General features: G+C 37.9%; 2 protein-coding genes across 5 annotated transcripts in view; one reads left to right on the top strand and one right to left on the bottom strand.

The window, feature by feature from the left end:
• LRRN3 (leucine rich repeat neuronal 3) overlaps positions 1-3,341 on the top strand; it is a 51,052-nt gene extending 47,711 nt beyond the window's left edge. The window contains exon 2 of the mRNA XM_008162510.4: positions 280-3,341. Within this exon, the coding sequence (XP_008160732.2) occupies positions 641-2,767 (2,127 nt within the window). The 5' untranslated portion in view covers positions 280-640 and the 3' untranslated portion in view covers positions 2,768-3,341. The remainder of the gene's footprint in view (positions 1-279) is intronic.
• Positions 1-24,114, bottom strand: part of IMMP2L (inner mitochondrial membrane peptidase subunit 2) — an 841,928-nt gene that overhangs the window by 427,053 nt on the left and 390,761 nt on the right. The gene's annotated exons all lie outside the window — the stretch shown is intronic.

Raw genomic sequence — 24,114 nt, 5'->3', positions numbered from 1 at the left:
CTGCTTTTAGTGATAGCAGGAAAGAAAAATATTCTAAAGTAGCCTGAAATATGTGGAAAAACCTTAGTGACATATTTTGTTTATTATTCTTTGGATCTTCAGCTTGCTATATTACTATATTAACTTTATTTATGCTGAACAGATGCCACTGCAATACTCCAGAAACCACAGCCATTTTCTTTTCTTACATGCAATAATTAATATTATAGAGAGATGGCTACGTTATTTTATAGCCTTATAGATTTTTCATACTAATTATTTCCTCTTCTTATATTTTAGGTCATCCTGTCATTCCTGCCAACACTAATCAATCATGGGATCTGAAGTTAATACTAGTAAATAAATGAATTTCTTAATCGTCTATGACCATCTATACATGCTTCGCCATCACAAATCTTATCAGTTTTATGGCATCAAGGAGACAGTGACCTTCATTTCCACAACATGCCTGTTATCATTGGACAAGGTGGTTACGAAGTTATCACTCATTTTCAGGAAGAAAGTCTTTGTGCTTCTTTGGCATTCATCATTTGACAAATGCAAGTATTTGTTTTATCAAGTGACCAGCTCTTACTGAAGTTAAAAACAGCATCTGTGGTATCCTTAAGGGCCCATTACTTTTCTGAAGACTTGAGCTAAAATGAAGGACATGCCACTCAAAATTCATTTTCTACTTGGCCTAGCTATCACTGCATTTGTACAAGCTGTAGATAAAAAGGTAGACTGCCCTCAGTCATGTACCTGTGAGATCAGACCTTGGTTTACCCCAAGATCCATATACATGGAAGCTCCAACAGTGGACTGTAATGATTTAGGCCTTGTTAATTTCCCAACAAGACTGCCTGCTGACACACAGGTTCTACTTCTACAGACAAACAACATTGCAAAAATTGAACACTCAGTAGACTTCCCAGTGAACCTTACTGGTCTTGATTTATCTCAAAACAATTTATCCTCAGTGATCAGTATTAACCTTAGAAAGATGCCACAGCTTCTTTCGGTGTACCTTGAAGAAAACAAACTTACTGAGCTGCCTGAAGAATGTCTGTCTGGACTGAACAATTTACAAGAACTCTACATTAATCACAACTTGCTTTCCACAATTGCATCAGGAGCTTTTATAGGCCTTGATAATCTTCTCAGACTTCATCTCAATTCAAATAGCCTACAGATGATCAACAGTAAGTGGTTTGAAGCTATTCCTAACCTTGAGATTCTCATGATTGGAGAAAATCCGATCATCAAAATCGAAGAAATGAACTTTAAGCCTCTTATCAATCTGCGCAGCCTGGTTTTAGCAGGCATAAATCTCACTCAAATACCTGATAATGCTTTGGTTGGCCTTGACAATTTAGAAAGCATCTCATTTTATGACAATAGATTTGTTAAAGTGCCCCATGTTGCTCTTCAAAAGGTTACAAATCTCAAATTTTTGGATCTAAATAAGAATCCTATTAACAGAATACGAAGAGGAGATTTTAGCAATATGCTGCACCTAAAAGAATTGGGAATTAATAACATGCCTGAACTAATTTCTCTAGATAGTCTTGCTGTTGACAATTTGCCAGATTTAAGAAAAATAGAAGCTACCAATAACCCCAGATTATCATACATCCATCCAAATGCTTTCTATAAACTTCCCAAGCTAGAATCACTCATGCTCAATAGTAATGCACTTAGTGCCCTGTACCGTAATACAATAGACTCTTTACCTAACCTCAAGGAAGTCAGTATACACAGCAATCCAATCAGATGTGATTGTGTCATCCGCTGGATTAACATGAATAAAACCAACATTCGATTCATGGAGCCAGATTCATTATTTTGTGTGGATCCTCCAGAATTTCAAGGCCAGAATGTGAGGCAAGTACACTTTAGGGAAATGATGGAAATCTGCCTCCCACTGATAGCACCTGAAAGTTTTCCCTCAACTCTGGATTTAGAAACTGGCAGCTATGTTTCCTTACACTGCAGAGCAACAGCAGAACCAGAACCTGAAATATACTGGATAACACCATCAGGTCACAAACTTTTGCCTAATATGGTTATTGATAAATACTTTGTCCATTCTGAAGGAACATTAGACATAAGTGATGTTACACAAAAAGAAAGTGGACTATATACATGCATAGCAACTAACCTAGTTGGAGCAGATTTAAAATCAGTTATGATTAAAGTGGATGGTTCCTTCCCCCAAGACAGCAATGGATCTTTGAATATTAAAATAAAAGAAGTGCAATCTAATTCGATTCTGGTGTCTTGGAAAGCAAGATCTAAAATTCTGAAATCCAGCATTAGATGGACTGCATTTCAGAAGACCGAAAACTCTCAGACTGCACAGAGTGTTCGAATTCCATCTGATATAAAGGTATATAATCTTACTCATCTAAATCCATCAACTGAATATGAAATTTGTATAGACATTCCCACCATCTACCAGCAGAATAAAAAACAATGTGTCAATGTCACCACAAAAGGATTGGATCTTGCAGTGAAAGATTATGAAAAGACCAACATAATAGAATTCCTTGCCTGCCTTGGAGTTCTCTTGGGAGTCATCTGTGTGATATATCTCTACAGTTGCATCTCACGAGAAATTAACTGCAATGCAGGACACAGCTATTTAAGGAATTACCTGAAGAAACAATCCTTTTCACTCAATGAGCTTTATCCTCCTCTTATCAGTCTTTGGGACACTGGCAAAGAGAAAAGCACATCACTGGAAGTAAAAGCAACTGTGATAGGAGTACCAACGAATATGTCATGAAACACCAGTGTAAACACCAACGTTGAAAAAGCACAAGACTGCAGCTGTGCTAAATAAAAAGGCAAAAAAAAGTATTACTCTTTAGAAATCAGAAGTCTGGGCATTACTGCTGGTGTTGACAAATGGGAATATGTACCGATTCCGCATAAAAAGGATTTTTAACTAACTGGCTTCTAAGGGTATTGGTCCAACCAAATACAATTACTCAATTTTTTAGAACTTCCATGTGACTTTTCAGTCTGGAATACAGTGCAAGTAGCCAAGAACATTTTCTGTATTTTTTTTTAAATTAAGTAATAGTAGAACTGAGCAATACCTCCTCCTGTGCTGTATTACACACACTAGCAGCGTGTTTTTGCAATGACCAGATAAACTAGAATTGACACGTGGTGTAATGAAATGGACAGATTCTGTAGAGTAGACACAGTGAGTATGTGAAACATTTTTTATGAGGAAAAATACATTTTTGATTAAAATCAAAAGAGTTTTTGGCTTGTTTGTTTCTTAAAAAAAGAGAATCCGTCTGGGGGCTCCTCTTTGACAATAAACAAATTCATTTTAATGTCTTATAAAATCTCTCTCTATAAATCTCTTTATATATTTTCCAGTTGAAATGCAGGTTTGACTGCATAGGAAATTTTTGCTGTTTTTTAGGCTGTATAACTGAAATAAACAACACAATAAATACTAATATAAAGTAGTTATCCATACGGTTAAGTAATAACTATATATATTTACCTGTTGGTCATTAAAACACACACAGACACACACACACAGACACAGACACAGACACACACACACACACCCATCTTCATCTTCAAGGAGAAACAAACAGGGACCTACTGCTGTCAGCGAATTAGATTTATTTTTTTACTTGGTGTCTGAAGATTGGATTTAATTATTAGACTCAAATAATGTAAATCCAATACTTTGGCTGCAATAAAAAGGCCAATGTAATGATTAACAGTGCCTAATGTTTATGTTGCTTGGTACACAGACTCGCACAATTTTTAACAGAACTGTCGACATTTAGGATCTCTCTGTGGGATCAGAATTCTGTTCTGATACAACAGCAACCATCGCCAATAAAGGGTTTATTAATCTCTCCAGCTTTGAAGATGTGACATGCAAATAACTGAATGATGTACTGAAATAAAATGAACGCTTGATCCCACTCACAATGACCTTCATGGCAAAATTCCCCTTGTATTCATTGGGAGTAAGGCTGGGCCTTGAAACAGCAAATGGACACTGTTGCTGACTCTAAATTTAAATCCTAATTCTGTTGGAGTAAATCTGACTATTCCTGGATTCAGTGGAAAAAGTAGTCCAAAACTGAAGTATGACATGCTAAAGGAGTGTTGACATCCAGGTGGTAGAAGACAGATGAAGAAGTTATCAGCAAAATGGTTACCTTACTCCAGTTAGTAGTTGTGTATACAAATACAGAGAACTAAGTCAGAAGGAAACATGGAGTTTCCATTTAGGGAATGAAAAGTGTACATTTAGAGAATTAAAAATTATTAAAATAACATGTAAGTATTTTGCATATGAAACAAAAAATAGGACAGAAAGCATTTTGGTTTTTACTATGCTTTAATATTTTAAAGTATTGTAATCAAATACTTTAATAGATTTTATCTTTCCAAACTCATCTGAAATAAACATTTCTCTGAAATTATTGGCAGCATTTGTGTAGGTCAGAACCCTAACTTTGAAATTCTCCAGTGCTTTCATGTTCATCTTTTTGTGTGTCCACTTGCAAACAGACATTTAACATTTCCACTTATTCATGGCCTGCTGCATAATGCCATTGGCCTGTAAGCATTCCTAATACAGAAAATCATCTCATTTGATATATTACTAATGAATAACTTGCTTTCAAGTTAAAGTTGACACTTTCTGATTAAATCCTAGTTGTTTCTGACCATGTGCAAGTTATTTTCAGAAAGATGTTTAAAACTAGAAAGGAGAACATGCCAGTACTAATTTTAAAATATCCCAAATTTGGATCTTTATAAATTCAATATGTTTTGCTGAACACAAATTTTACAAACCTGATGAATCACTATCACACAGAGGCTGGCATCAGAATTTATCAGCTAGACATGCTCATACATCATAAGAGATTTCAGAACCTTGGACAGAGCTTTTAGAGCCAAGCTATTTATCAAAAACACAGGAGCTGAAATATGACCTATTACAATGCAAGTACTGTATAGGTCAGCAAGAGCTTGCTCATGTATCTTGTATGTTAATCTTTGGAATCTAGCTACATTTAGAACCTGTTACTGATATAGCTCAGAGGTGAGAATCTCATTTGTTTCAAACAACAGTAAGTCAGCACAATGGTATGAAATAGCACACTAAATGAAAACTTAATGGTGAGCACTGAAATGAAAAAAATATTTTTGTTTCAGCTGAATAAATACAGCTGTTCATACCAAATCATCATGCTATTTATTTAAAAATCTAGTCTTGACTTTCTATTAGTGAAGAAAATATGTTTGTTTGGCTAGCTAGGAGGGCATTCATTCTCTCCTATAACCCTGATACCTGATGTATATAATACCTAAATGTTGGTCAAAAGCACACCAATCATTTTATATGAAAATATACTTAAACGTTTAAATTAGAGATTGATAACTCTATTGCTAGCTGTTCAGATGGAAAATATTCCATGTCTCTTGTGAGATAGAGAAATTCATTACAATAAAGTGGCTCTGCCAGTCACCTCCCACGTGACCCTAAGCAAGTCACTTCACCACTCCACATCTCATTTTTCCCAGTTCTAATGAACTTTACCTTCCACTGAAAAGCACTTTGATGTCTATCAACAAAAAGTACTATGTGATAGTTAAGTGTTATTTTTAAATAGGGCAAGGCACTATCCTTAAATAAGCATATATCCATTCACCTGAATGTGAGTATTACCTGCATAAAGACTATGAGATTTGTCCATTAGATCCGTGATTCTAAAGCTGGGATCTATGGAACACAAGAGACCTAGGGAATTCTTTGTGGTGATCTGTAGAATTAAATGTTTTGAGAACCAAGCAAGAGGAAGGAGGGGTTGGGAGCAGGGATGTCCCATGAAAGATCTCTCTCTTGTGATTTGATCTGCAGAATGAAATGTTTAAAGAACCCCAGCTTTTGATTGTAACTTTTAGGGTTTACTAGTAGGAAACAACTGAGACTGGTTGATTTAGACACTAAAGATAATAACTATATTCCTTTACACAGGTATCATAAATTTCAATATCATTATAGTTTTGTAGGATTCCATCAGAGTGCAAATTTGCTTTAGTCTGAGATTTTCCTGAAACTGACAGGAAAGTGAGTAAGTAGAGTCATATTTTCTTTGATGAAATTCTGTTTACCATAGACATTAAATGGGAAAATCTTTTGGAGATGGGATCATTTAAAAACTTTTATCTGATCTTAATGTTTATATTTACTCACTGGAAGTTTGTTGCAGGTTTTTATTACATAGGCTACATTTTTTCTCAGATCACATTTCTTTGATTAGTTCTGGTTAAGATGGTGACAGAGCTATATGTATTAACTACTCAACAGCAATGAAACGAAAGAAGGTTGGGCTCAGAATGAGAATGTTACAACCCCATAACTAAGGATGTGCAAAAACCACATTGTCACGTAACTGCACAGTACAGGCACACAGCTGTGCACGTAACTGCACAGTACAGGCACACAGTTGTGCATATAAGCACAAGATGAAGTATGATGAGCATAACAGGGATCTAAGGCAATCCACACCTGCATTAAAGAGAGCACTGCTGCACAGCCATCAAGTTACTTCTACTCAGGCCTTGGCTACACTTACCCGCTAGTTCGACGGCTGGAAATCGAACTTCTGGGTTCGACTTATCGTGTCTAGTCTGGACGCGATAAGTCGAACCCGGAAGTGCTCGCCGTCGACTGCGGTACTCCAGCTCGCCGAGAGGAGTACCACGGAGTCGACGGGGGAGCCTGCCTGCCGAGTGTGGACCAAGGTAAGTTCGAACTAATTCGAACTAAGGTACTTCGAACTTCAGCTACGTTATTCACGTAGCTGAAGTTGCGTACCTTAGTTCGAATTAGGGGGGTAGTGTAGACCAAGCCTCAGAAACAGAAGTCAGACCAAACAGGTGGGGCATGTTGATAAGCGCCTCATTTTGATGTGAAGGATTGCACTTAAACCCATATCTCCTCAGATGCACCCATTCTCACATCCCAAGATCGCCACTGACTTCAATAGATCAGGATTTCACGCCAGCAGATGCACTCCCCATACTTGAGCTGCCAAAGCTAACACAATACAAATGCACAAGTTAACACCACTAAAGCAAAAAGGCATAATATTTGGAGGTCTCATTTATTCTTCCATCAATTTCCAAACCATGATCAGTGTGTGCGTGCACGCCCACACACACAAGTATAAATTAGCCAAGAAATTATTTACACCACACTTGCAGTTAACTCCTTTAAGAACTAAATTAACAAAAAATCTTGAAAAGGCATTCATTAAGGAGATTCCTATGGTGCCATTATAAATCATATAGTCATTGGCCTACATACATTGCCTTATCTCCTCAAACTTTCACTTACATATGGTTGCATTGGGCATATTTTTATAAGATTAACTTTAAAAACTCCTATATAACATTTTCCTCTTTAGGCTAGTACTACGTTGCTCTAAGTCCAATACTACGTTGCTCTAAGTCCAATGGTGCAGTTAAAGTTGTGGCTGGTTGAGTGAGAGTCATCTTGTTTAAGTAGTGAAAGCTTTATTTGTAAATTCCTAGTTTCTATCACTATTAATATGATTAATTATTTATATTACCAGAGTGCCTAGAAATCCTAGTCATGAACCAGGACTCCATTGTGCTGGGAGCTGTACAAACACACAACAGATGGTTGTTTTTAACTCAAATGCTCATGAGATAGTATATGCTTAAAATCACCTGAAACTTCAACTCAAAAGCAAAAGTTTTTAAAAAATTAAAAAACAGCCAGCCAAAAATATTTCTAACCTAGGACTGAGGGGAACAGGAAACGTTATTCGGAGGTGGGAGCAGGCTATTTAACGAATGCCTCCTTCATAAGATTTGCAGGCATAAAGGTCTATTCTTGCATGATATACAGGAGTGAAGCTTCTCTCCTGCAGATTTTAGAGGGTGCACACTTTGTAGTAGCCTTATATGGCCTACAGAAAGGGGAGAGCAAGAGGATTATGGGGAACAGCCAATCAGGGTGTTGCTCATGCCCCTCCTGTGACTCTCCTCTTTCTCCACATGCAGTCCCCTAATAGGATGTGCACAGAAATACAGCTCCATGTGAGTAAGTGTACGAGCCACAGAACGTCCTGAAGGGGCTCATTGTGCCCCCATTACCAACCCTTCAACCTGGCTGCATTAGGAAGCTTGTCAAGACCCCCAAACAAACTGGAGCGGCTGGTGGAAGTCTTGTGCTGTCCTGCATGGAAATTGATGGGGGTCCCTCCCCAGACCCACATGCCTGCGATTTCCAGTGCTCAACCAAACCTTCCTGTCTCCCTGAAAGTCTTAGGAAGCTTCTAAGCTCCCAAAATAAAATGACATCACTGGACAGCCGATGAACATAAGTAGAATAGGCTGTCTCCCGATGATCCTGTTTAGGCTTGTCAGGGATCTGATGACACTATTTATGTTTGTCAGGATCTGCCATGCCTAATAAGGGTCTGAATCATTAAAGGTGGTTGTTGTTGCTAAACCTAATGAGGCTTGGTTCAATAACCACACTGAGGCTCACAGCAGGGCAGTGGGGTGCTGCAGAACTTTCCAAGGTCATAGGCATTCACCAAAGGACCTGCAAAAGGGGAGCATTACCCCACTCAACCATCACCCTATGCTCCTCTTTTCCATTATATCCACCTGCTCCCATTCCCATTACTGCTGCTCTCCCTCCTCCACCACTTTCCCTACCCAACTGGACTCACCTATAGCCACCTTCACCAATGTCCTTCCCTTCCAAGCTCCAAGATTTTCCATCACCTAACACACTTCCTACAGTCTACCTAAGTTGTATAGGAAGTGAGCACACTAGAAGGCCCTGAGGTTCTTGGGGCTAGTGGGGGGACTCAAAAAGGGAGTAAGGAACCTCAAAGCAGAGAAAGGAGGCAGTGTAAAAGGCAATCACACTAGCTACTTAAATTTCAGCTTCTCAAGGATAGAGAATAGAATTGCTTTACACACACCTTTGCTTCTAAAAAAAATTTAGAGTTTAGAATGCAATATCATAAAATCAGTCTTACCTGACTTTTCACTTACGTGAAATGGTCCCTGTCAAATGGATGAATTCAATAAAATTAATTTTAAATGTCTTCTACTTTCTGTTCTGAAACTAAAATCTACCAAAAAAGTATTAGAAAAAACTTTCTATTAAATTACACTTTTTGAGTGTCTTAATTTTTAGAGAGATTAACTGATTAACTTCAATTTACATTTTAAGGATTTTTGCCATCTGGCTAAGGCCTACATATCCCCCCTGCCTTTTATTAAATGAAAGCTTAGCTGTTCAGCGCAAATTTGTGCTATTTTAAACTCATCCAAAATTACAATCCAGTCTGATGTTACTATTTAAAATCTTACTAATAAATCCTTATCTGTATTGTGTAGCCCTTAAAGTTTAGTCAATTCTAATCTTTGGTCATATCTATTAGATCTTGATGAAGTGAATCCAGTACATTAGATTTATCTACTTCCATCTATCTACCTTTTTGTCTGTCTCCGCCCACTTCCTCTCGGCCTCTTCTGTAAGGTGGCAAATCAAATTTGAGAATGTTTTGTACTCTGGTGTACACCTCTATTTAAGGTGTCTTATTTCAAGAGCCTCCGGCTTAATTTAGCTTCAGATATAATCCACCAATTTTCAGGCCAGTATTTCTTTGTTTGTGGATTTTAGGTGAAGGGGGGCACAATCAGTTTTATTGTGGAAATTCAGTGGCAATCTTAACTCTACAGTGGTTGTTGTTACATCATGATGAATGCCTTACTTCATATTTACCCAAGGATTTTGTGTAATATACTCTAAACGGTTCCAGTTCATGACTTTTTTGAGTTTCATGAAATTATATTCCTGAGTTCCTCAGTGCACAGAGAGTGACTCAGATAGTACTTGGGAATGCACAGCTTCCAAATTGCCACAGCAAAAGAAAAGGCAGAATAAGCGACATGGACCAGCAAACTACTGAGTAAATTGTGTCTTCAGTATAAGTCTACATTATGTGACCAGAAACTGCATAGTTAATGACACAAATTCAGAACTTTCCAGAGAATTATCTACATTTTAATACTACATTATGGTTTCAACACTTCAAAGTTTTCTTGTCTTATTTTCTACCTAATCTTGCTCTAACTAGCATATTTATTCTGTACACTGTAAGCACAAACCACTACATAGTTATATTTCATTTTTTCAAAGATGGGAAATGGTATTATGTTACACAACTTTGCTTCTTTTTTTGAAATAGTTATCATTCAGGAATCCAATGCATTAAAGCCACTGTTTATTGTAGTTTCAAACTAGTAAATACAGAAGCTGAGTAGGATTTGAAATTGATTTTCCTTATCTTCCTATTTGAATATCTTCAGTACCAGTAGAGTAAACCTCACTTTGGAATGTGGTACCAACTACAGAAGATGTTAAGGCAGTAGCTGGTTTTAAGATATCAGAAATGGCATTATCAAAGACATAAGCCTGAAAAGTCTTGTTGATGCAGTTTTTCAATAGAACACCAATAATACCTGAGTTCTTTCTGTTGGGCTGATATTACTATGTTGATGAATACTGTGTTCTGTTGATATAAGGTTTAAACTCTACTTCCTGGTAGCTGCATTTCACATCAGAACTCTGGCATACATTTGGGCAAACACTGCTTAAATACTAGTAAACATCTCACATATATTTTAGTTTAGGTAACCGCCAAATGCAGCCAAAATATAACTCCAATTACACAAAAGCCTTGGATTAGATAAAAATACACCCAACAGACTGATGAAAAGGGCACCTAAATATATGTTTAAGTCATTCTTAACAACATATTTTTCCATTACTCACAAATTGTAAATGATCTTTATTAATAAAAGAATGAGTCAGTAGATGGGAAAACACACTTCTGTTTCCCAAGACATGATTTTCTGGTCTCTCAGATGACTCTGACTAAGAATAGGGTTTTTAACATTTTTACATTTTAAAAAGTAGATAACTATTAATTTGATAAGCCAGAGTGGGCCAACAGTTAGCCAAGGACTAGAGTGTGACAATATGATCTGATCTGTTCTACTGCCCCTAGAGCAGCCTGGGAGCAAGACTGAGAATCTTAATCTCCCTCCCAGTTTCCCTGCTGTTCCAGGGAGGGAGTAAACTGTGCTGGGTATTCACTGGCTGGTGTGTTAGGAGGATGGGTGAAAGGGGGCGGAAGTGGGGGTGGAGCCAAAGCTCTGATCGTGATCAGGAGCAGCGCCAGGGTTTTTGCCGCCCTAGGCGGCAGCGCTCCTCCACAGTAATCAGCGGCAGCTCCTCCTCTGAAGCTGCGTTCTCGGTGACGGGGGTCCTTCCACTCCGGGTCTTCGGGGCACTTCGGCAGCGGGTCCCAGAGCGAGTGAAGGACCCGCCGTCGAATTGCCGCCAAAGACCCAGAGCGGAAGAAGCCCCTTGCCGCCGAAATTCTGCAGAGGGCAGCAAAATGCCGCCCCCCTCATCCTGCCGCCTGTTGGTTTATATCCACCTGTTGTCTCTTGTCTTATACTTAGAGTATAATCTCTTTCGGGCAAAGGTTGTCATTTTGTTCTGTGTTTGTACAGCACCTAGCACAATGAGGTCCTGACCAAAACTAGGGCTCCTAAGCACTATGGTAATACAAATAATAATACTAATAAACAACATTCCCTGCTGCTTCCTCCCAATTGCTTCCCCTCCCCTTTCCCCACACTGCACAGACTGCTTTCCCTTTAAGAAGGGGCTTTAAAAGTTTGGCTTTGTTGTTCAGTACCCTGTTACAGTATGACTGAAACTGTTCTAGTTAAAAGAAAATTGCTTTATAGACTAATACAATATATATGAATATATGCCCAATTTCAAAGCCCTAGTTCCCCTCTGGGAACCTATCCTTTACTCACCACGTGCAAATATTATTAGTATCATCAATGAAATATTTCATTATATCCTCTAGTATGCAAAACATATTGCTCTGCTGCAAATGCTGTAAAGAAAGCATCTTTGACAACTGCCCTGCATCCTGAGAGAGGATGAAACTGGAGGTAAGACAAAGGATTGATAGTAGGGAAACCTATGTTTACCCATCAGTAAAATGGGGCATTATTATATGACAATTATACTTTCCTACCACACAGGGATGCTGTGAACCTTAGTCTACTAATATTTGTGAGACACTCAGCTGCAGTGGGAATGGTTTCAATAAAATAGTTTAACAACAGCCATCATCACTGAAGATTGAAATGTAACTTTTTGGAAGCAATACAAAGAAATCTCTCTAAAACACAGTCACTTCTATTTACTCAAGAGAAGTCTGAATGCATTGTTTGATGCTGTCATTTATAATTATTACTTATAGTGCTATAGGTGTTCATGGCAATTTATTGACAAACAAAATAAGGCTACTCCTGCAATGAGGAACATTAAGTATAAATTAATCTAGTTTAATGATCAATATTTCTGTTGCTCTTATGCTTTCTGCAGAAGGATATAGGAAATGGATTTTGCCATATCAAGCCCAGTGGCCTTCCTCTGGCATTGGTTCAATGCCTCAGAGGAAGACAAAAATCCCACAATGCATCTGACCAACTGATTCCTGCAACCAGATGGTGCCCTGAAGCAATACATTTGATTATGTATCTTATCTTAGCTTACATGTCTACAAAGTTATTTTTATTTTAAAATTACTCAGTTGCAACATCTGACACTAAAACCTTGTGCATATTCCACAGACTGACTAAATGCTGTGTGAAGAAGTGTTTTTATTTGGTTGAAATTTTTCTGGCATTAACTTCATTGAGTGACTTCTTATTCTCTAACTCTATAAAACAGTGTGAAAAGAGTAAATAAAATGTATGTGATTAAATTCTATTCATGAGTAAAAATCTGCTAGAATTCTCATGCTATCACCAGGAAATGCATAATGCAAAATATCATTAGATCAAAGACAAAGCAGATTCAAAAATGCATATCTATATGGCAAAAAGTAGTAGTGGGACTTGCCAGTGATTAAAGGAAACGGACCTTAGAGTGGCTGATTGACCATACAGTAGTACACCGAGTACAAGAAGCCTCATTGCTATAAAACTGTATTTCATTGCTAAAACCATGACATTTTCTGAAAACAAAAATGGACTTCTACCTGGTTAAGGCAATGTCCTTCAAAAGCCACTTTTGACAAATGAAGAGGAAAAACTGCAAACAAAAGTAATGCAATTCCATCTACTTGATTGCAACACTATCACAGAGGGATACAAAACTGCAATTGTTATAGCAAAAAGCTTTCCAATCTCCAGAAGAAAGAAAGGATTGATCTGAAGAAAGGAAAACTACAGAGATGGCTCCCAAATGATCACAAATCTGGACTGTGTTTTTAGAATAATGGAAAGCACTCGCAAACTTCTGCTATGAAAATGCCTGCAGTGATACAGCTTTTGCCCACTGCCTCCCATGTAATTATTATGAGCATTTGTCAGAGCAATCAGAACCCTGAGCAAAACCGAAAAATGGTGACAATGGACTTTCCTTTTACTCCTAGTTACACAAAAATATATTTAACAAGCTCAAAGTCTTGCTTCCATGGAAAATAGAAAATGAAAAAGCCTGTCTCACTAAAGAAAATCTAGCAAAGCACTTACACGTGGTCATAATGCTAAGCACATGGATAGTCTCACTTACATCTGTGGGACTACTCACATGCTTAACACTGCACACATGCTTAAGTACTTTATTGGGAAGGAATCTACACGCTGTCTCTCATCTTCAAATTCATAGCTGTTGACAACAATGGGAGTTCTACCATAGACTGAGACATCTACAGACCTACTATTGCAGGTGTATGTATAAAGCTACACAAGCCCTTATTCCACATCATATAGTTGGGAGGTTGGGGGGGCGGGTTTGGTAATATAAGAGCATAATTTTCTCAGTAAATCTTTAAAGCAATCATCCTGTAGTTTTTAGGCAGTCACAACACATAACTGTGTGTTTAATTTGAAGTAATAAAATCCTTGTGGAAATATTTTATTATTTAGGGTAAAGTTAAAACACACCTTTTTCTACCAGTCTTGTCATATAGTCTGCCATATTGTGTTCCCTTGCTTATGCTACAGAAAAATTTGTCTACAATAAACTACTATCACTACTATTTTCCACAGCCAATGAAAAAACACTTTAAGCACATTTATAGTAGCAGAACAGATTTTTTTCTCCAAATTTATTTTTTATGCCAGATTTCTTCCCAATCTCAGACAATGCAAATGCAATCATGGTTAATAGAGTCATGAAACTGAAAATAACAGGAAACTATGCTGGGATCTAGAGAGAGATTAAATTACAATCTCATTTTTCTGAGTGATGAAGGTGCAGTGTCAAAAGCAGTTTTATTTCTATCCTCCTTGACCCTCACTAACTTTTCAACATGTCTAAATCTATCTTGAGTTGATTGGAAATGGGTGTGGATTGTTTTGAGAGCTGCAATAATATAGAGTCAAACAATCTGAGCTGCTTCAAATTCCCAGAAGCTGGGAATGGGTGACGGGATAGATCACTTGATTACCTGTTCTGTTCATTCCCTCTGGGGCACCTGGCATTTGCCACTGTTGGAAGACAGGATACTGGGCTAGATGGACCTTTGGTCTGACCCAGTATGGCCATTCTTATGTTCTTATGAGAATCAGCAAAGTTTAGCTTGAATTGTCACACCTCCAAGATTTTTTAAAAGCATTTTGGAGATATTTCTCTTGTGTTTGTTTACATGTGTTGATATCATAAACACATATTATAATCCAGTATACACACATTAATTCTTCCTGAATGAACAGATTCCTTTCACTAAATGTTTCTCTCCTTTAGTCTATTGTGCACATGCATAAGAGGGTGACGGTTTAATAAACAAACAAAAGGCTCTGAATTTCTTTCAACATATTGCCTTCTATCTAGTACACACCCTGCCTCTGCCTGCTGTAATTCATACAGAAGATAGTTTAATACAAAGGGCTGCCTGCCTTTATTGCACAAAGGAAATACTACATAATTCATTCTTTCAATATCTAGAAATAACGTGTGCTTTCATGCGTCAGAAAATGCTTCCAATTTTGTGACTCTCTCTCTCTATGTAAGAAAAATAAGAAAAAGCAAATTTAACTATCAAAAATAATCCTGAAGACATAATTTAATTTACTTATAATAAATGAATAATGCACTTAATCTACCAAATACTTAAACTAACTTTAAAGGTCTGATTTAAACCTTCAGAACCAAGGGTATTGCTTAAGACTATAGTCTCCCCTTCTGCAGAGAAATCACTGGAAGGAAATATTCTTTAAAAAAAATCTAGAGTTTAAATGGATCTCAGTTCTCCACTCAACAGGGAAGGTGTATGAAGCCCCACCAAGAAAGTAAGCCTGCTAATTACATTGGGCCTGAGGATCTATGGATAAACCCTGCTGACCTTAAGTCCCTTATGCAATGTGCGTTCTCCATGATGTTGCCTAGCCTCCTCTTCCTTCCTTTCATCATGTATTCTCTAACAGCTGCACATTTTTTTAATAATATATTTGTAAGGTCTGATCCTGCAAACACTTACATACATACTTAACTATATGTGTGCCAATAGTCACAATGAAGTCAGTTTTATTATTCCTGTGCATAAAATGAAGCATGTGTGTAACTTAAGCATGTATTTCTGGCGGATCAAGGCTTTAGTGATTTGTTTACATGAAATCTAACAAACAAACAAACATTAAGCCTTAAAATTAACTTGCACAAATAAACAGAACTAATGTCAAACTGTGGTACCTTAGAATCATAGAAGATAAGGGTTGGAAGAGACCTCATGAGATCATCTAGTCCAAACCCCTGCTTAGAGCAAGACCAACACCAACTAAATCATCCCAGCCAGGGTTTTGTCAAGCCGGGTCTTAAAAACCTTTAAAGATGGAGATTCCACCACCTCCCTAGGTAACCCATTCCAGTGCTTCACCACCCTCCTAGTGAAATAATGTTTCCTAATATCCAACCTAGACCTCCCGCACTGCAACTTGAGACCATTGCTCCTTGTTCAGTCATCTGCCACCACTGAGAACAGCCGAGCTCCATCCTCTTTGGAACCCCCCTTCAGGTAGTTGAAGGCTGCTATCAAATCCCCCCTCACTCTTCTCTTCTGCAGAATAAACAAGCCCAGTTCCCTCGCCTATCCTCATAAGTCATGTGCTGCAGCCCCCTGATCATTTTTGTTGCCCTCCACTGGACTCTCTCCAATTTATCCACATTCTTTCTGTAGTGTGGGGCCCAAAACTGGACGCAATACTCCAGATGTGGCTTCACCAGTGCCGAATAGAGGGGAATAATCACTTCCCTCAATCTGCTGGCAATGCTCCTACTAATGCAGCCCAATATACAGTTAGCCTTCTTGGCAACAAAGGCAAACTGCTGACTCATATCCAGCTTCTCATCCGCTGTAATCCCCAGGTCCTTTTCTGCAGAACTGCTGATTAGCCAGTTGGTCCCCAGCCTGCAGCGGTGCATGGGATTCTTCTGTCCTAAGTGCAGGTCTCTGAAATTGTCCTTGTTGAACCTCATCAGATTTCTTTTGGCTCAAATCCTCCAATTTGTCTAGGTCACTCTGGACCCTATCCGTACCCTCCAGCGTATCTACCTCTCCCCACATCTTAGTGTCATCTGCGAACTTGCTGAGGGTGCAATCCATCCCATCCTCCAGATCATTAATGAAGATATTGAACAAAACCAACCCTAGGACCGACCCTTGGGGCGCTCCCCTTGATACTGGCTGCCAACTAGACATGGAGCTATTGATTACTACCCATTGAGCCCGATGATCTAGACAGCTTACTGAGTATTCCTGATCACTTTCCTCTCCTCTAAGCACTTCAAAATTGATTCTTTGAGGACCTGCTCCATGATTTTTCCAAGGACTAAGGTGAGGCTGACTGGCCTGTAGTTCCCCAGATCCTCCTTCTTCCCTTTTTTAAAGATGGGCACTATATTTGCCTTTTTCCAGTCATCTGGGACCTCCCCCGATCGCCATGAGTTTTCAAAGATAATGGCCAATGGCTCTGCAATTACATCCGCCAACTCCTTTAGCACCTTCGGATGCAATGCATCCGGCTCCATGGACTTGTGCTCATCCAACTTTTCTAAATAGTCCTGAACCACTTCTTTCGCCACAGAGGGCTGGTCACCTCCTCCCCATACTGTGCTGCCCAGTGCAGCAGTCTGCGAGCTGACCTTGTTTGTGAAGACAGAGGCAAAAAAAGCATTGAGTACATTAGCTTTTTCCACATCCTCTGTCACTAGGTTGCCTCCTCCATTCAGTAAGGGGGCCACACTTTCCTTACCCTTCTTGTTACTCTTAACATCCTTTGCTAGCTGCAACTCCAAGTGTGTTTTGGCCTTCCTGATTTCACTCCTGCATGCCTGGGCAATATTTTTATACTCCTCCATGGTCATTTGTCCAATCTTCCACTTCTTGTAAGCTTCTTTTATACTAATAATCTTGTTCATTTGAGCTAATCAAAACTTGGAATTTCTGTTCCTTTCCAACATTATGAGAAATATTTTCATTCCAAAACAGAATGAAAAGTCAATATTTCAAAGTTTCCCATGAATCAAAATTTCCCAAAATGAACAAATCAAAAATTCATTTCAGGTCGATCGAAGCATTTTGTTTCAATGTCAATGAATAACTATAGATGACATTAATATGAACACTGAAGAACATCTACAGAGCCACTGAACCTAATCCACGAATCACAGTAATGGCTGAAGTGAAGGAAATCAGAAAACCAAAATGAAACAAAAAGGTTTTGAGACACTGGAGTTAAAATCTGAAGAGTCTTTATGGCCAAAAGATTCAGTATATCACTGCCACTGTATGGGGAAGGGATAGCTCAGTGGTTTGAGCATTGGCCTGCTAAACCCAGGGTTGTGAGCTCAGTCCTTGAGGGGACCACCTAGGGATCTGGGGCAAAATCAGTACTTGGTCCTGCTAGTAAAGGCAGGGGGCTGGACTTGATGACCTTTTGGGGTCCCTTCCAGCTCTATGAGATAAGTATATCTCCATATATATATATTCCAACTGTTAATGGACAAGTTGGTATTAAAATATTAAACCAAAAAGTATCATAGGATGAAATTAAGAAAGAACAGCCATTACAAAGACAGAAAAATTTGCTTTATGAGAACTGATTTTTTTAAAATGTTATTTTACATTCAATGGAACTCAGGCCTGGTAGCCATGAATTTTTATGCTGCTTATTGTCTGACGCTAGTTGGGATGAAAATTTAGTCCCCAGATTCCCCCAGGTTGATTGTTGTGGCACTTTAATTTTAGTTTTCTTGTTATTGATCAAACTTCTTTTGCACTAAGCAGAATGGCAAGGAGAGTCTACTTCTGGGTGAAGCCTAGTTTGATGTTGGAGAATATACAGGCAAGTAGTTCCAAGATAAATGGAACTTCAAATTTCCCATGTGTTGTCGGGATTCCTTTAGACATTAGAAACAAATATCTTCCATCTTCACTTGTCATGTTATTTTGCAGTTTTTGTTTTGCTACAATGTAGGCACATGAATTAATATAATATCAAAACAAAAAGTTGTCTTGAAACAAAAAAAATTGAAATATTTCATTCTGATAAGGTTCATTTTGATTTATTTTTCAAAACAAAATTTTGTTGATGAGAACAGGTTCGTCTGAAACAACAGTTTCTGATGGAAAAATGTCCTACTGGAAAAGTTTGAACTGCTCTAATGTTCATTTTAATAATGTGGTCTATGGAAACAACCCCATATTTGGGACCCTCCTTCCAGATGGGGAAGGGGACCCCAGTTATTAGGCTACAAAACCTTAACAAGATAAATAGAAATTGAAACCCCTCAAATCTGCTGGATTAGTTGTTGGATCCCTCCAAGATCCTCTTGCGTCTTGACTTGTAACTGAACAGTACTCATTTCTTGCTAATAAGCACTTTTGCAAATATCTTATTCTCACTTGTTCAGGCCTTCTCTCTCCCAGTTCTTATTATTTCACAGTCCTCTTCTTGCAGACAGTATTGCCTTGATGCAGCTGCTCAATTGCTCTACCTTCCAACATCCCTTCTGCTCCCTAACTTATCTCCCAGTAGCATTATTGCCAGCACTGACACATCATCCCCCATGCTGCCAGTTAGGACAGATGCTAGTCTGACTCAGTAAATAAATTATCACTCAAATTCCATATTCCCCTTCCGCTCCACTCCCTCCTCCTGCCTCCCCCACCCCACCCAAAAAAACCCAATTGAAAAAGCAAAGACATTTTATTTGAATAGCAAAAGTGTAAACCTCTTAATGAGTTCTGCAATCCTTAAAAGAAACACTTGGATGAAATGTTAAAATCAGTGACTGAGAAAAAGCACCATATAAGGAAGCAAAGCATATACATATAACACAATGAAATTCAGACAAAAATAGTGACAGTAAAGTGGGAGTAAGGTAAAGCTGAAAAGGTCAGGCAGTTTAGGTCAGATGGGCTTTACCAGGTCTTAAAATATCTGATGTTCTTTCCAACATTACAGTTTACAGGAGTGGAAAACAACTCCATCTGCCTTATCCTAAAGTAGCTATTGTTCCTCATTCATGTTGATAATTTCATGCTGTGCTCCAAACAGCCTTTATGCTTCTGGGAATCAGAAAGCCACATACCAGAACTGGTTGACTGAGCAACAAGAGCCTTCTCCATTAACAAAACATAGAGGCAGTCCTCCCAAACTTTTAGATTCTAATGAAGACAAAGCAGACAGAAAATCTGTCCAGGGTGTGGCCATCTCCTAGGCACCAAAAACAATGAATATACTTGCCAGTGATCACACAGCACAGATACATAGATTCCAAGGTCAGAAGGGACCACTGTGATCATCTAATCTGACATCCTGTAACAACATAGGCCAGGCGTGGCCAAACTTACTGACCCTCCAAGTCGCATACAACAATCTTCAGACGTTTGACAGCCAACGTGCGCCTACCAGGACTCGGGGCTTAAGCCCCGTGGGAAGTGCTTGCCAGGACTGAGGACTTCAGCCCCGATCTTCAGCCCTGAAGCCCCGAACTCTGGCAGGTGCATCTCGCTGGGAAGAAGCCCTGAGACCACCCACATCCCATCACCCTGCTGCACGAGCCTCCCCCAGTCTGGTAGGTGGAGAACGGGGGCAAGGGGAGAGATGTGCGGGGCCCTGTGAGCCGCACTTTAGTGGTAGAAGAGGTGCATGTGGCTCACGAGCCACAGTTTGGCCACCCCTGACATAAGCCATTGAACTTCCCTAAAATAATTCCAAGGGCATATCATTTAGAAAAACATCAAATCTTGGTTTAAAAACCCACCATGATCCTCAGAAAATTGTTCCAATGCTTAATTACTCTTATTGGTAACGTTTTACACATTATTTCCAGTCTGAATTTGTCTAGTTTCAATTTCCAGCCATGAGATCATGTTATACCTTTCTCTGCTAGTGAAGAGATCATTATTAAATATTTGTTCTCCAACTATGTACTTATTGACAGTTATCAAGTCACCTTTTACTCTTCTCTTTGTTAAACTAAATATTTTCTAATCCTTTAGCCATTCTCATGTCTCTTCTCTGAACCTTCTCCAATTTGTCAGCATCCTTCTTGAATTGCAGACACCAGAAATGGACACAATATTCCACAGTCGCACCGGTGCCAAACACAGAGGTAAAATAACTTCTCTACTCCTACTTGAGATTCCCCTATTTATGCAAGCAAGGATTGCATTAGCCGTTTTGGCCACAGTGTCACAATAGGAACTCATGATCAACTCATTATTCACCACAACCCCCAACTGCTTCCAAGGATAGAGTCCCTCATTGTGTAAGTATGGCCTACATTCTTTGTTCTTAGGTGTATACATTTATTTTTTCCTTTAGCTCAGTTTACCAAGCAATCCAGATCACTCTGTATAAGTGATCTGTCCTCTTCATTATTTACCACATTTTTTGCGTCATCTGCAAATTTTATCAGTGATAATTTTATGTTTTATTCCAGGTCATTAGTATAAATAGTATATAGCATAGAGCCAAGAACCAATCCCTGAGATACCCTACTAGAAACACACCCATTCAGTGATAATTCACCATTTATAATTACATTTTTATACCTAGCAGTTATTCAACATTGAATCCATTTAATATGTGCCATGTTAATTTACTATCTTTCTAGTTTTTAATCAAAATGTCATGATACACAAAGTCAAATGCCTTAAAGAAGTCTAAGAATATTACATCAACACTATTTTCTTTATCAACTAAATTTGTACTCTTATCAAAAAAGGTATCAAATTTAATTTGACAGGATCTATTTTCCATAAACCCATGTTGATTGGCATTAATTATATTACCCTTGTTTAATTCTCATATCTCAGGTCCATATAAGCCACTCCATTATTTTGCATGGGAGTATAAAGTGGGAAACTGAGTCACAAGTTCACCCAATTTAGGCTTAAACAATTTGTGCCTTTATTTATACAATTTCAGACATAATTATGATCACTTACAGTATTTTGAACATACATTTATCGCAGACAAATAACAAATAAGATGAGTAAATGGGCCCAAATTACCTCATTATGGGGCAACAAGAAGTTCTTGCACCTTCCATGATAATCATGGCCTCCTGGTCTGGTCCTTCAGTTTCTGGACCAGTGTTTCTCCAGTTCTAGGCCCACATTCATTGGAAAATTATACATTTTCACATTGGAGGAAAACCAAGCAATGGCCAATCAGCATTTAACGTTATCCACATTACATAACCTGTACATTATGCAGGTGCAAGCTTGCGTTCCCTAACTTCTACATTTTTACTGCTGGGTTTGCATTTTTCTGGGTTGAGTCATCCTGTGTCACCCTGTTCCTGAGCCTTCTCACAAAAGGGTTTTTTTTATTTATCATTTCATGTTTGTATACTTCCTACTTACATCTTCCAACATGACACATTACTTATTTTGCCATCAATAACATCATCTTAAACAAATCAGCTATGTATATGAAAGAAGAACTGGCAAAAACCACACTCATGGCAGGCCATGGCTTGGCTAAAGTGTGTACTTATCTATACTCATTCACTATCCATTATTACACCTTATTAAAAATATAGCTATCAAAGTTTTTAATTTTAACATTAAACAATCCTTCAGATTTATTTCAATACATACATGTTACCCAGCTCTACCCTTTAATCTGTTAGAAAAAAAGAGGGTTTTGGAGAGCACACTATGATTCTTTAATGGTCAACATTTCTTTATCTTCTGCAAACATCGATTTATCAGGGAATTTTATTAGAACAAAATCCAAAACCTTGTACTTGTATATTGACCAAATCTTGTCGGTTTTTTCCTCTGGATACACATTTTGAGGCAATTTGGTTTTTGGGCTTTGGTATTTAGTAATTGTAACCCAACACTAAGATTGATGTCAGACTGAGAGGCCTATAATTACACAAATAATCCCATTTACCCTTTCTACATATTGGCACAATATTAGCCTTCTATCAGTCTTCTGGAGCTTTCCCAGTATTCCAAGACTTATTGAAAATCACTATTAACAGACCAGCGAGTTCCTCAGCCAATTCTTTTAAAACTCTTGGATGCAAGTTATCCAGACCTGCTGATTTAAAAAAATCTAATTTTAATATCGGATGTTTAAAATCCTCCTGTGATACTACTGGTATGGAAAGAGTGTTGTTATATGATATGACTACATAACCTATTTCCCCCCCAAATACGGATCAGCTTCTAATTTATATTCATTACTATCAAATTCCCCTTTTTTCTACTTATTATATAGTACCTTTTTATAGCTGTCTTCATTTCCCCTCTAAACCAGGTCAGTTTTTAACCAATATGGTCTTCTTCCTTCGTTATAGGATTGTGGCTGTTGGGATATCTAGTAAAGTGTTCTTAAAGACTTAATATCACAAATTTGAAAGTATTGTCATCATTTTAATTTTTTTAATATTTATAATATAAAAGAAATTTCAAAACAAAAAGTAGTTTTGAAACAAAAATTAAAACATTCTATTCAGAAAATGTCAAACTGGAATGATTCAACATCAGAAAGTTTTGTGACTTTTTTTTTTCTTTTCTTTTTTTTCCCAACATTGAAAATTCATAAAATTAAAAACACCCACAAAATGTTTTGCTCTCAATAAATTCATCAGAAAATTCCTGACCAGCTGTAATGGGTATGCATGTGACCCTAAAATAATATCGATGCCTATAAGTTTCTGAGTTTCATGCTAGGGATGTATGATCCACATGGGTAAACCTAGAAGGAAAACATTTAGTATGAAAGGTCCATTTGTGAAACAGCAGTGACATACAATCATTGTTTGTCTGTATTCATCTCCCCCATTCTACTGTAGATTCCATATAGCAAGCATTATAGCATGGGATTATTTCATTTTGTAGATCAAGGGCCCAATTTGTTCTCTGTGCATGCACATTTCAACAGGTGTTGTGCTTATATATTTGAGTGCAAAATTTTGCCCCATATTCTTATTAGTAGGGCTGTTAATTAATCGCAGTTAACTCATGTAATTAACTAAAAAAATTAATCGCGATTAATCACACTTGTAATCACACTGTTAATAGAATACCAACTGAAATGTATTAAATATTTTGGATGTTTTTTCTACATTTTCAAATATATTGATTTCAATTACAACACAGAATACAAAGTGTTAAGTGCTCACTTTATATTATTTTTATTACAAATAGTTTCACTGTAAAAATGATAAAAGCAATAGTATTTTTCAATTCACCTCATATAAGTACTGTAGTGCAATCTCTTTATCATGAAAGAGCATCTTACAAAGGTAGATTTTTTTTTTTTGTTACATAACTGCACTCAAAAACAAAACAATGTAAAGCTGTAGAGCCTACAAGTCCACTCATTCCTACTTCTGGTTCAGCCAATCGCTCAGACAAACAAGTTTGTTTACATTTATGGGAGATAAAGTGAGAACAGGAATTCGCATGGCACTTTTGTAGCCGGCATTGCAAGGTATTTATGTGCTAGATATGCTAA

This window comes from Chrysemys picta, chromosome 1 (assembly GCF_011386835.1).
Source record: "Chrysemys picta bellii isolate R12L10 chromosome 1, ASM1138683v2, whole genome shotgun sequence".
NCBI lineage: Eukaryota > Metazoa > Chordata > Testudines > Emydidae > Chrysemys > Chrysemys picta.
Note: the sequence above shows the minus strand (reverse complement) of the source record. Positions and strands in the feature narration are given on the sequence as shown.